Source organism: Zeus faber, assembly GCF_960531495.2.
Source record: "Zeus faber genome assembly, chromosome: 13".
Classification (NCBI taxonomy): domain Eukaryota; kingdom Metazoa; phylum Chordata; class Actinopteri; order Zeiformes; family Zeidae; genus Zeus; species Zeus faber.
Window position 1 is genome coordinate 6,889,726 of NC_137198.1, and position 13,837 is coordinate 6,903,562.

The window sequence follows — 13,837 nt, forward strand, 5'->3', positions numbered from 1 at the left end:
GTCCGGCGGTGAACCTGATGAACTCTGCGCCGTCAAATCGGAGTGGTCCACCGTGCCGCTCGGGCAGAAGAAACCGAAACTTGGAGGAGATAAATAACACAAACCCAGCGTCGCGGATATGTCGAGCGTATCCAATACTTTTAGATAAGCGCCACGGCAGCTAAGGGAAAGCGGAGGCTGAAAGGAGTCGGGGGTTGCCGGAGCGAAGTAGGACGTGGCGTTCCACCAGCATCTGGTTCCTTCCTCCCCCTCGGCGTTGAGTTGGAGGGATTTTTGAATTGTAAACACCATTACCAGACAGTTGGAAGGTTTCAATGAGGGGAGAGGGGGATTGTTGGGGTGTGTTTTGGCAGAGTCCTTGGTGAAGTGGTGGTGTTATGAGTAGGGGGGCCGAGGGGGTGGGGGGCGTGAGATATTTTGGTAAATGTGCCCTTATTTATGAGCGGGGTGGGCTGAGGAAGGACAATAAACCTTGGTTTCTGGGAAAGCCATTGAGTTTTACTAGACTTTGCAGAACCTATAAGCACACAGGGCAAAAATAAATAAAAAATGAAAAAAAAATGAAAAAAAAATAAAATAAAATGCAAACCAGAAACTATTTTACAGGCGCAATAACCTTTTTCCATATTCGGTTGTCACACAACCGAGCGACGTGCGCGGACACAAGCGGGGGGGGGGGGGGGGTTGACAAAAGCCAGCGAGGAGCGCACGGAGACGGCGCGTGCCGGGCGGCGTTTACGCGGCCTCGCCAACGACACTTCTAACTGACAGAGATCACGTCGACGCGTCATTGACTCCAGATCGGGGGCTTGCGTAATCGCCGCGTAACCGAGATGCAACGCGACGGCGTATGTTTTCTGTCGAGGACAGAAAACATGAATGGAAGGACGAGCGGGTGAGGAACGGAGATACGTTAAATGGAACTAAATTTTAAAAAAACGCTGTGGGACATCGCCTACTGTCCTCTCGGAACCTAGGAGCCGCTCTGGCCTGGACATCCGGCCTTGGCAGCGACAAATTGCAGCGAGGGCCAATCCAACGGGCTGATTGCTCTAATGCAGCCCAAAGGACTCAACACAGCTGCACTTTCTTTCAGTGCCAGAGAGCGATAGAGGCTGAAAGACGGAGAGAGGGGAACAGTTGGGTCCAGGGCCAGACTTGGACCCGTCTCAAAGGCCGAAAGATGGCATTTAGAAATGCTGATTTTTCCTTTAAAAAAGGGGGTGAGACTCCACTTGGATACCAAAGTCTTTTTTTTTTTTATTTTTTTTTTTTTATAGCTTTTGCGCAATTACACGTTGGAACTGCAAACAAACAATTGCACAAAGTTGTTGTTTTTTTCTTTTTTTTTTCTTTTTCATTTCATGATCGAAAACACATTTGTAAAATAACAATCAGAGAGGACAGAACCTTTTGGGAGTATAAAAAAGAAAAAACCCTGTTTGAACATTTGGATTTTACTAGGGGGAATAAAAGAAGAAATTGAAGAGGAATCCTCCTACCCCGAAACTTAATCCACATACCTCGGGTATTGTTCATTTCCTCATCACTTGATGTAAAAATAAAATAAAATAAAAAAGTGTGGGGGGGGGGGGGGGGGGGGGTTCGGAGGTATTTGACAAGCTCATGTGACTCCCTGGAAACCGCAACGGGGCTGTGGCAAGGACTCACAGTGGGTCCTTCATCTCGGGAGGACGGCCAAAGGTGCAGTTAAACAGATGACTCATCTTCGGCCGAAGCTGAAACACCTGTAGCGCTCCAGAGTTTTAATGCCCCGCGCGCCGCCATAAACGGCTTTGCGAGACACAGTACCCCTTGTAAGCCATTAGGCCTGAGTTGCTACCTCGGCAACAACTCCTCTTCCCAGCGTCCACAACTTTGGCAACTTTTTCGCCGAGCAGACCGAGGGGAGGGGGGGTGGGGGGTTGTACTGGCAAAAAATACAGGAATCAAATGAGTGTGAAGCGCGAACTGCAAAAAACATAAAAAAACAAAACAAAAAAAAACATAGTTTTATCCAATAAATCATCGTCGCCTGCGACAAGTTGAAACGCGGCATCGCCACCCGCGCCGGGTCGGTCGAGGGTGGGCGGATAAACAACCGATCCTATTCCCAGCTCATCCCCAAAGCATAAACAACTCAGCCCTGGCGCACGGCTCTTCGTCGCTTAATGGAAAACACGTTTTGTGCGGATTCAGAATCCCTCAAATCCCAATCCACGGAGCCGTTTATGACGGGCGGGCCGTTGCCAAACAAACAAAATGTGACCATGTCAGAGCCGTGCGTGGCTCAGCGGCGACTGGAGCCGCGTCAGCGCTGGGGAGGGCTCGGTCGGGGCCCGACATCCCCCGAAATATATACACGCCGGCGTTTACGACTCAGAAAATCCAAAAATCCACCCCATACATCAATATCACAATAGATGATAGATACGTAGAGAGATATGAGTGTTCAATGTGCGGTAGCATCAGGACGGATGTGAAGAGGCCTACGCGGGAGCGTGGTCGGTGTGGCGGTTGGCCTTGTGCATTGTCCGCGGCTGGACACATGGACTGTGTAATCCTAGTCCACGAGTGACCACACAGGGCTGGTTTTGAGTTCTGAGGGTCGGGCGGGTGGGTGGGTGTGTGGCAGGGTGGGGACAGATGGAACAGGGGCAGGGTTTTTTTTTTTTTCGCAAGAGAATGCCTCGCACTGTTCTTGCCGTGGCCTTTGCTTCACAAAGCCCATTGATTTATTTTTTTTTTTTCTTAACATTTTCTTTTTTTTCTCCCTTTTTTTTCCCTGCGTTGATCGAGGGGGACGAGGAATATCCGGTTTCGTCGCCCCGCCGTGCGGTCGCGACACCTGGGCCGGGGTCAGGTCTGTCGAGCCCCCAACGGACAAACGCCAGGACCGCAGGGTCCGGGCACCAGGGCATCAGGTATATATATCTACATCTGTCGCTATGTCTCGGCCCAAACTCTGGTCTCTCTCTCTCTCTCTCTCTCCCCCCCCCCCCCCCCCTCTCCCTCTCTCTTCCCCTCTCCCTCTCCCTCACTCCCTCGGTCTGTCCGCGCAAACAGTTGCGGGGGGAAGATCACGTGTCGCCGAATTGCAAAAGTGTGCCGCGCTTGTATCGAGTTGCTGGAGTCAATCGTGACATTTTATAGCTCGGCGGGTTTTTGACCCACGCTTGCGCCTCGCCTTTGACCCCCCACCACCGGCCAGGGTGGCCGAGCGGAGCTGGAGCGCCGCGCGGGTACGAACCTCCCCATTCCCATGAGCCTCTCGGGCAGACGGCGAGATTGCTGCACAGGAAACCCCGGGTCAGGAAGTCGGAGGAGGAAACTGGCCTTTTCCTTCTAAATACAACCCTCCTCCAGAGACCGGCGGGTCAGCGGACAACCGGACAGTAAATCTCCTCTAAAGGACGACCCTCCCCGATTCATCACGGAAGGCCTTTCGCCGCGGCTATTCCGGCGACCTCGCGTTCGGCCTAAAGGAAACACCGTTATTCCCTCTCTCCTCCGCCGAAACTGGGCGGGGCCGGGAGGGGAGGCACGCCGTTTTGTTTTGGATCACACTCGCGATCGCACCGCTCCGATGCGTCGGAGTCGTCCCCCGGTGAACCGGGGGCTCGCGGCGACACCACTTCCCTGCCAGGGAGGGATGAAGGGGGGCGGCCATGTTGAGGAGCTCCTTGGGAACAACATGAGTGGAGCACGGTTGGTGGTGAGCCACTAACAATGCTGCGGCCACTCTCAGAGGGAATTAATTGAATTCCTTTTTCTCTGCCCACTTCTTTTCTCTCCCTGTGAATTTGTTTCTCCCCTCCTCGGCTTTGCACTCTCTCACGCCTGGAACGCAGCAAAAGGCTTTCGCTTTGATTTTTTTTTTTTTTTTTTTTTTCGAATCCCAGACACATTTTAGCGGATCTGAACGAGGCTCATGAGAAGAGTGCGATTCCGTCACCGGCGGTCGCCCTGATTTGAGGCGGCGAGAAAAATCGCCTGATCAGTCGTAGATAGAATCCTAAAAATCGGTGATCCCGTGTCTGTCCCTGCTTTACCCCGCCTTAAAGCCTTTAAATGCTGGACGCTCGCCTTTTTCCATGCGTCCGTGCCGTTGCACTCCGACTTCCCCGACTCTCCCTGGGCGCAGCCCATCCGGCTTGACCCATGCACGCTCCGCTGAATACACAACAGCGCGGGGTTTCCGTCCAAACACGGTGGCAGGGACCCGGCCATGCAGAGTGGGGTGTGGGGAGATGAGCCACACAGGAGCTACATCCTCAACACGAGAAATCCCTGATTACTGGCTATTGGTGTAATACATGTTTTCTGCAGAGATTCTGGGAAAGCAGGGAGTGATCAAGACGTTGTCTAAGGAGAGTGGAGCGCTGCTCAGTATGTGCACATACAGTCCAGGCTAATAAGACTAATAATAAGACAGATATAAGACCAGTAAGACGGTCAGCAGAAAGTGATTACACAATGCATGGTCTTGTGTTGAAATCTGATTGAAGTCACGAAATGAAAGGGCCGCGGGTGCGTGTGTGTGAGTGCGTACGTGTGTCTGTGTGTGTGTGTGTGTGTGTGTGTGTGCATGTGTATGCGCGTGCATGTGCGCGTTCTGCATGCGTGCCAGCGTACAATGTTGGATGGAGCTGCGTTTGGTCAGACGACTTCAGTCCCTTTTAAATGAAGGATTTTTTTCTTTTTTTCCTTTACATAAACATTATTGGGTTAAGTCCCGAAGGCTTATCTGGTTATGAAACGGTTCCACTTCTGCAGCGACATCTGAGATCAGGGGATCGTCCGGGCCGCGACCGTGAGATGAAACGCCCGCTGACGAAGCGCAACAACCGTGAGCGAAACCCGATGGCGGGCAAAGTGGGTACTATATGTTCTCGTCCCTTGACGAACTGATTTAATCCACAGGCGACTCGGATGAACAAAGGTATTGAATTGCGTATTGAATCCTAAAAACGTGTAAACATTCAAACACACAACCTCATGAGATGCCTAAGAAGGTTAAACAAATGCAAGCGTCGCCCTTAAAAAGAATGTGGGAAAGGGGAAAAGCCTGCCCTCTGTAGGCAACAATGGGGAACTACAGCAACTTGTTACAAGGAGCTTTCAGTCAAAGGGAGGATAAGAGTTCAAACAACTGAATTTTTTTTTTAAATATATATATATTTCTTTGTTGTTCTCTGTGTTGTTATTTAATCCGCTGGGTTGTTTCCATCTCTTCTTCAGATGTATAAAAGTGAGCCTGCACTCCTCCAAGCTCAACACTATCGGTGACCTCATGCCTCCTCCTGTCCTCCCTTCCTAAAGGGAGCGGGGTGTGGGGGGACACGCTCAGAGAAAACAGAACGGGAGGAAGAAATGCAAACATCCAGCAGAGGCTGAGGAGCGGACAAACACACACGAAAACAAAAACAAAAAAGGCTCTGGGAGCCGATGGGCCCAGCGGGGGGGGGGGGGGGGGGGGTACAGTCAGAGAGGAAGCGTCCTCTCAACTCTAACCGGGGTAGAGGTTTCGCTTGAAAGGGCGAGGCCTGGCGGGGTTTCATATTTCTCTTCATACTTCAAGAACGTTCCATCCAGTCTGTGTCTTGGAAGTCTCGGAAATTCCATCGTGGTTCAAGGAGCCACTGAAACAAGTCACAGAGTCGGGCCGTTGCCTCGGTCGGAAGAGTCTTTGCAACGAGAACGAAAGGCACGAAGATGCTGACGATGCTGACGACAGCACCTCAACACTTTATCACATTTCAAAGCATTTTTTTTTTTTTATGTGTGTGTGTGTGTGTGTGTGTGTGTGTGTGTGTGTGTGTGTGTGTGATGGGACAGTCTTATGTCACCGCAGATGTTCTGCACCGAGCCGGCGTCTAAACGGAAGCCGGAGCGGGGTGCTTGTATCGTGGGACCCCTTTAAGATCGCGTCCGTGTTGATCGGCAGCGTTACCGTCGGCGTTTCCAAGCCGACGCACAACTGACGCTCTTCCCCCGAGAGAGAGAACAGCCCGCTGCTTTGTTTTTGGCAGGAAACAGGTGTCTCCTCCCGAACCAAGAAGAAGAGATCCGCGCCACGGCGTCGACCCGGGCCGTCTCGGAGTGCTCTCGTAAAATTGGCGATAATAAAATAAATAAAAAAATAAAAAGCCGTTGGTTTAAAAGATCAGAGTCCAAATAATCCCCATATGGGGTCGGGTATATTATGGTATGTGGCTGTGTGATCCTGCGGAAGATAAAGTGGAGGCCTCCACACTAAAAAAGAAAAGAAACGCTCCGCGCGGCCCCGTTATTAGAAGCTGACAAGGATTAAGCACTGGATGTGGCGCATTCTTAGCCTGCAGGCTCATCATTTAACCACTACTGCAACTACGTTCCTCCCGGTCCTGGTGCCCTGCACGTCGGATCAGTGATGCCGGCGTGTGCTTTTTCAAGTTGTTTAAAAAGTCGGCGCTGTCGAACGCCACCGCCGCCGCCAGAGGCGCCTCGCCGCGTCGGGGGCTGTTAACCCCCTCCCCGGTTCTGTTTCTACTTTAGGCTGGACGTGGTGGTTGTGTTTCGGGTAATTTCACGCCCGTTAGGGAATCGACGCATCGCCGTGAAACACAACGACGCCCCCGCCCCCCACGGTCCCCCTCCACCCAGGGTAAACGATCGAGCTGATCCACTTAATCAATCAGTGACAGGCCCTTTGAAATGCAGACGCTGGTCGTCCCATCCTGTCGTCTGTAAAAAAACACACCGGGGAGGAGATCTCCCCACGCAGGCCTGGCCTCGTAAAACTCCTTTAATGTTAAAACACACACCCCGGCCTGCTCTGCGCTGACTAATCCCAAAAAACTTAAAATGTTGGGTGGGTGGGGAGGGGTGGTGTATGGCATACACCCAATGGTAAAGATATAATCATTGATAAGTGAAGGAAAGAACGATTGGGTCACTTTGGTTTTGGTGGAATGTTCTTTTCTTGGACAGGTGAGGCTGTGTGCGGGCAGGTTGAAATAACCCAAACAACTCTTTACTTCTGCGCGAAGCGCTTGACAGCTTTGTTTTGTCTCCCCCTCCGTCAAGCAAATTCCATAATACGGCTCCATAACAACCCCTCTCATCCTCTCCACTTCCTCCGCGGAGAGACGACAAAGCTCTCCAGCCCCCATGGCATGCACGGCTCCTGACGGAGGGAGGGGAAAAAGAGAAAGGAGAGGAGAGGAGGGAATGTTTTGGCCCTCTCTCTCTTTCCACCTCGCTCCCCGGGGCAAGCTGTGCAATAATAAATGTCCCCCCCGCCCCCATAAATCTCCCCCCTTACGCCATCCCCTCCTCCAACCCTTTTAACAGCTTCTTTTCTTCTCCCAGGACCTGCTCCCCCCGCCCCTCCCTCTCCGTTGCAACCCAACCCTGACATTGACTCTGCACATGGCCGATGGCTGCTCTGTCATGGATTTTGAGGAGGAGGGCCGAGACGGGCCACAATGGCTCTGGATGGGTTACACTCTCTGCCCAGTGGTTTTATATATAGCTCCAGCACTTATTGTGACTGGCTGAGGTTGAATCTGGTGAGATCACCGTGGTGTCAGGTTGAAGCCTCACCGAGAGGAATGACAATTTGGCACACAGGGACCTGTTCCCCTGGCTCGTATTAACTAAGCGAGCCTCTAAAGAAAAGGGTGTAGCTGTGGAAAGCGAAAATAAAAAAGAAACCTCCAGCGTTCCTGTCATAAATAACTGTGGTCGAGCAAGGGTTAAAATCTCTGGCTGCCTGAACCAACCCGGAAAGTCCCACAAGTGACGCGGGAGTCCAACAATTAAGAGTAAATTAATTACAGAGTGGTGAATGGTAGCTGGAGCCCTGGGGATAGAACATAGTGACGCCTGCCAGTAAACAACCAGCGCTGTCTATGCATTGGACCTCTATGACAGCGGATCCCAAACTTTTTTTATGACAAGACCCCCTAAGCTCTGGCTGAGGAATGCAGAAAAAATAAAAAGCTGTATCTACTCTATCTTCCCATACAAAACTGCCATGTGGTTTGACAGTTAACTTAAACAAAAAGTGGAATAAAAAATATATAAGTGAGATAAGGAAATTACATAATTATATATACATACTGTATATACTGAATGTATATACATATACTGTGTGTTATATATATATATATATATATATATATATATATATACACACATACATACATACACACACACACACACACACACACACACACACACTTAGGGGTCGCGAACCCCTGTTTGGGAAACCCTGCTCTAGGAGAAAAAAGTTGTACTGATGGCGTGGGTGCATGTAGAATCACTAAAATAACTTTTGTTTGCATAGCTTTGCAACTCCGAAAGTAACAGGCTTTTTCGGACAAGAGGAAAACTCACTCAACCAATCCATCAGTAGTGCGCACTTTAATAATAATAAAAAATATGAATTCTCATTATTATTATTAATAATAATAATAATAATAATAATAATAATAATAATAATAATATTTTTTATTTTCAAGGACCTTTCAAGCAACCCAAGGACACTTTAGACATAAATAATAGTAAAAAAAGACAAATAAAAGTGAAATACATATATATATATATATATTATTTGACAATATATAATTAAATGTAATTTGTTTTTCCAATGTTGTCCATAACTTTCTTCGACCAAACAAGTTGCTTCAACTTTTTATTCTCCTGTCATCATCAGTAAAGGAGCGATCCGCATGGAAACGGGTCCCGTTTCGCTTCCTTACGCGTGAAAACGCGCTCCCGAACAAAAGCCTCGCAGCTCCTCTGCACGAATACTACTCACGTCAAACTAACCAACTGGCAGCCGACGCCAAGTTTGTCCCCAGAGCAGAGGAGAAGTTTTTTTTCAGAGTACCGCCCAGTGTCAGGCTCCTCCTGCGGGGGATTATAAAGAAAAGTCCGGATCCGGAGCGGCGCAGAGGCCGGGGGAGTTCTGCAGGGCCAGCACTACTCTGAACGCGACCCACGACGCTCTTTTATCGCTTTTAATTTTCTTTTTTTTTTTTTTCCCTCTCCCCGTCGCCGCGAAGATGACCACGGCCGCGGTGTCGCCTTTCTTCGACTTCGAGGTCATGAACAAGGTAGATTTAAAGAAAATGAAAACAAAAAACAAAAACTTTTTCCTTTCCCCTCGCACCCCCCGCTCCACTTCCACACGCACGCACACGCGCGCCGCTCTGCAGCGCGGCGTGCGGGTGGAGGAGCGGCCCTGCTGCGAGCCGCTGCTGCTCCGCTTCGGGCTTTTTAACCCTCCTTCGACTTCTTCCCCGAGGCGGGTGGCGACTCTAACTCGCGCCGTTCGTTCGTCGTTTTAACGCGAGCGCGCCGCCGCGGAGACCTCCGTCTCCGGCGCGCAACATGTGGCGCGGCGTGCGGCGTGCGGCGTGCGGCGCGGGCCTCCCCGCGCACGGGGATCTGCGGCCCGCGTCCGCCTGCTGCTCGGCGGAGCGAGCGGTTTGTTTCGCGGGGCGATTGCACGATGGGGTTGGGGATGGGGGTGGGTTTCACCCCGTGCCAGTGTTTGCGGAAACCGCGAGCACGTTGCCGCCTCGACAGCGGGGGAATCGGGAGCCAGTTCTGCGCCAAAACTGTTGCTTTGTGATCGACTGTCTCTATTGCCCGGTGGTTGATGCTCGGTGCTTAAAACTGAGCCTTAACCCGCCCCACGTGTAAAGCAGCCCACACTTCCCCTGCATTTGACTAGTTTGCATTCGGTTTGTTATCGGAAATGCGCTCTTTCTTTTGGACTTTCAGCAAGTCAAACAGCGAGTATAGTCACGCTCCTCGGCCTTGGAGGTGTGCCGCAATCCCGCGCAGCGTGCATTGTAATTCTTTAGAAAGCCATGCTAATGCACTTTCATTATGTTTCAAATGGTGCAGCCTCTTTGTAAGCACCGCACTGCTCCCCTGCTTCCATTTACTGAACAGCCACACATTCCTCACCGGGGCAACTTGCCAAACCAGCTGCTCTTCTATAGGCCTGTGTCCGCTCATGTTCTCTGGAGCCAAAAAGAAAACTGTGCAAGAGATGTGTCCCGTGTTGTTGTTGTTGTTTTCGCCTTTGAGTCACCAGATGTGACGCCCGTTTCCTGCCTGTTAATACATTTCTTTTGTCTCCCGTGTTTTGCAGAACAACAAACTTCTCAACTACAATAACAACCTGAGCGCCCCCCATCCAATGTCTGTCCCCTGCACTGGCACCATCTCCAGCCCCATCGGAGCCCTGCTGGACAGGAAGGCGGTGGGGACCCCCTCGGTGGGAGCGGTGTACCAGCGGCGGCACTCCGTCAGCACCACAAAGTTCCACCAGAACCAGTTCCTGAACAGCCTCAAGGCTTCGGACCACTCTGCGCTGATATCGGGGGTCGGCGGCGGCGGCAGCAACAACAAGGAGAACCGCCTGCGAGACCGCTCCTTCTCCGAGACCGGGGAGAGGCTCTTGCACAAGTGCCTCGGCCCCGCCAGCCCCACCAGCGGCGGGGCCAACAGCCAAGTGAACTCCAGCCGCTACAAGACGGAGCTGTGCAGGCCCTTCGAGGAGAACGGCGCCTGCAAGTACGGCGACAAGTGCCAGTTTGCTCACGGCATCCACGAACTGCGCAGCCTGAGCCGCCACCCCAAATACAAGACTGAGCTGTGCCGCACCTTCCACACCATCGGCTTTTGCCCCTACGGGCCCCGGTGCCACTTCATCCACAACGCGGAGGAGCGCCGCGGGCCCCCGCCGCCATCCTCCCCGCTCTCCTCCTCCAACAAGATGGAGCGGCCTCGGCTGCAACACAGCTACAGCTTTGCGGGGTTCCCTAGCTCGGGCGGGCTGAGGGACAGCCCCACCTCCGTCACCCCTCCACCCATGTTCTTCCCCGACGAGATCCCGGAGTGGCCCAGCAGTAACCCTTTCACCTACTCCAGCCAGGAGCTGGCCAGCCTGTTCGGGCCCAGCCTCGGCGCCGGCCCGGCGGGCACAGAGCCGAGCCCCCCGGCGGCCCCCTCCCCGACAAACACCCCGTACTTCTTCAGGCCCATGCTAGAATCCCCCCAGATGTTCGAGTCTCCGTCCAGCCCCCCCGACTCCCTGTCGGACCAGGAGGGCTACCAGAGCAGCTCCGGGGGCAGCCTGAGCGGCTCGGAGTCCCCCACCCTCGACACCACCCGCCGCCTCCCCATCTTCAGCCGCCTCTCCATCTCCGATGACTAAACCCCCGGGCGGTTCCGGCGGCGCCTTGAGTCCTCAGACACAAAAAGACATGGCACTCCCCTCTACCTCCCCCCCTGCTCCCGTGTGTTAGACGCCATGCATGTTCCTTGTTAGAGGTGTGAGGGATGTAGTCCATGACGGAACTTTTTACAGATCAGTTTCTTCCTTTTCGTCGAGCATCGCCCTGCCATGTTGTTTTAGAACCCCCCACCCCATGTGTGTCATAGTGCCAAAAAGGAGAGGAAATCGAACAATGATAATGATGTGAGAACAACAGTTGACTGTTATGCCAGGTGCCACTTTTTTTTTTTTATTAATTTTATTTTTGTCCCCTTTATTTGTTCTTGAATGTGTAGCAGCCCGAGCGGCCTTGGACTGGGGAGTGCTTTGCACTAACCCCCCTTCCCCACACACCCCGACGATACCACTTCCCCTGAGTTAGCTGGAGGGTGCTCACAAACGTAACGTAGATCTATCCCAGACCTTTTATTTATATATATATATATATATATATATATATATATATATATATATATATACACACACACACACACACACACACACACACACACACACACACACACACACACACACACACACACACACACACTCAGAGCTACGACAAGAGGAAAAACAAGACCCTGAAATAATATTAAATGCTTAAAGAAATCAACAAAAAAAAAAAGTGCCTGGGGTAGCTTGTGCATGTGTTGGGGTAAAGGACTACTGTTTGCGTTTCATAATTTTGGGTTCTTTGTCATTTGCCCCCTCCCACCCCCACCTGTTACGGTTCTTCAAGCTCTTGTCTTATGTAATTTTGGACCGCGTGAGTCTGCCGGAAGGACTTTGAACTGGAAGTTGGTTATGTTCCCTCTCTGCTTTTTTGAGGATTTTATTTTATTTTATTTGTATTTTTCTTTTCTCCTCCTGTTGCTGGTCACTGGCTCTTTTGGGAAGGAAGTCTTTATGTCTAACTGATTATTAAACCTATAGGACTTGCCCCCACCGCCCCCTCTCTCCTCCCCCTTCGTGCCGGTCCGCAGGCTGTGGGGAATTCCAGCATTCCCGTGGTGCAGTTGTGTATCCTGCGATTTGATGATATATCGGGTCTCCGGGCTATCCCACCCCTTTTCACCTGCTCCTGAGAGCGCTCTGTACTCATAACATCCCTTTTGCTTTCATTATTTGATAATTTTTTATTATTATTATTATTATTATTATTATGGTTATTATTGTTTGAGGACTTTCTAGACAGAAGGTTTGCTTGTCACTGCTTATTTAACTTATCGAAACATATTTATTGGTGATCATATGCGGTTTTTTTTTGTTAATTTCGTTTTTTTTTTTGTATTTATCTGGATAATGAACAATAGAATATATTTTCTTTTATGTTAAATTATGATCTTCCATATTAATCTAAAGATTGTGAAGACGTTTTGTCAGTTTCTTTTTTCACAGTTTAATATATTGTACTACAATGACTTTGTTTTGCAACTACACTTTGTCAAAATGAAACTTAATTTAAAGCAAAAAAAAAATGCAAAAAAAGTTGTTTTGCGTTTGGATTATTTATTGTTTTTGTTTTTTTTCCCTTTTCTTTCTCCCAGTTATTGGACTGCAATTCCATCTAAACTAGGCCAGCTGTTGTTCATTTCTAAGCTTTTATCTTCACAGCATACAGTGATTGACACAGTACCAAACTGTTCATTAGCTCCCCTTATTTATTATTTTTTTAACCCTCCTTTCTCTCAGATTTGTCTCTTATCTAAAAAATAAACAGGGTTCTGTCAATACCAAGGTATCAGAAGCGAAGGGGGTTGAACATCTGATGAGTAGCACAGGGAGACTCCTTAATCCCCTGGTTAGTTAGGGACAGTTGTCTTGGTTTCGAAGAGGGTTCGCTTTTTTTTTTTTTTTTTTTTTTTTGTAGATGCCTTCTGTCAATGATGTTCTTATTCCCAAACCCAGACTGTTATTACAAGCAATAGCTGTGACCAAATGGGTTGAGGAAAGAATTTTGTTGGGTTCGATGCACTTGCTTGGCCCCTCCAAGCATTGAAAGTGCCTCGTTTAAATACATTCCAGGTAGCCAAATGCTGTCTGCCTTTTTATATTTGATAATGGAGGAAGAATTTTTTTTTTTTTAAGTCACTTGTTCCATGTGGCCTCTTATGTTTTGGAAAGAGGTGAACAGATAAGACGCAAAGAAAGTAAAACTGTTGAATGTATTTTTCCAGCCATGTTCTTTTTTTTTTTTCACTACAGTAATACCTGAGTTCCTATAAAAAGCCTGTTTTTTTTTTTTTTTTTCGTTTTTTTGCTCTCTTTTTGTAAGTATTGATTGCAGTTTAATAAAAAAGAAAATCAATAAACCCTGTATTTTTGAAAATCTAAAGTCTGCGTTCTCTCCAATCAAGAAAGATTCCTTGAAAATGATGTAGTGATGCGTTCCAGACATCGGGGTTACAACTGTAGAGTGCAGACGAAACATGAAACTATATTCTTCCCCATCGGAACCCTTCAGGTGCGATACCGATACTACAACCTAACCCTCACTGAGGGAGTCTGACCGCAGCGTAATGTGATTCTAACATTACATTAGTCACAGCGTGCTCA

General features: G+C 49.7%; 1 protein-coding gene across 1 annotated transcript; it reads left to right on the plus strand.

Moving 5' to 3' along the window:
• Positions 1-8,955: 8,955 nt before the first annotated feature.
• zfp36l1a (zinc finger protein 36, C3H type-like 1a) lies at positions 8,956-11,693 on the plus strand. Its single transcript, XM_080013007.1, has 2 exons — positions 8,956-9,104; positions 10,154-11,693. Exons 1-2 carry the CDS (start codon positions 9,054-9,056, stop codon positions 11,219-11,221), a joined length of 1,119 nt encoding a protein of 372 aa, XP_079869133.1. The 5' UTR covers positions 8,956-9,053; the 3' UTR covers positions 11,222-11,693.
• The last annotated feature ends 2,144 nt before the right edge of the window (positions 11,694-13,837 follow it).

Bases quoted from the DNA above. Each gene is read 5' to 3' on its own strand.
- zfp36l1a (XM_080013007.1), top strand. From the start codon at position 9,054: ATGACCACGGCCGCGGTGTCGCCTTTCTTCGACTTCGAGGTCATGAAC. The intron at 9,105-10,153 runs GTAGATTTAAAG...CGTGTTTTGCAG, and splicing joins ACTTCGAGGTCATGAACAAG to AACAACAAACTTCTCAACTA.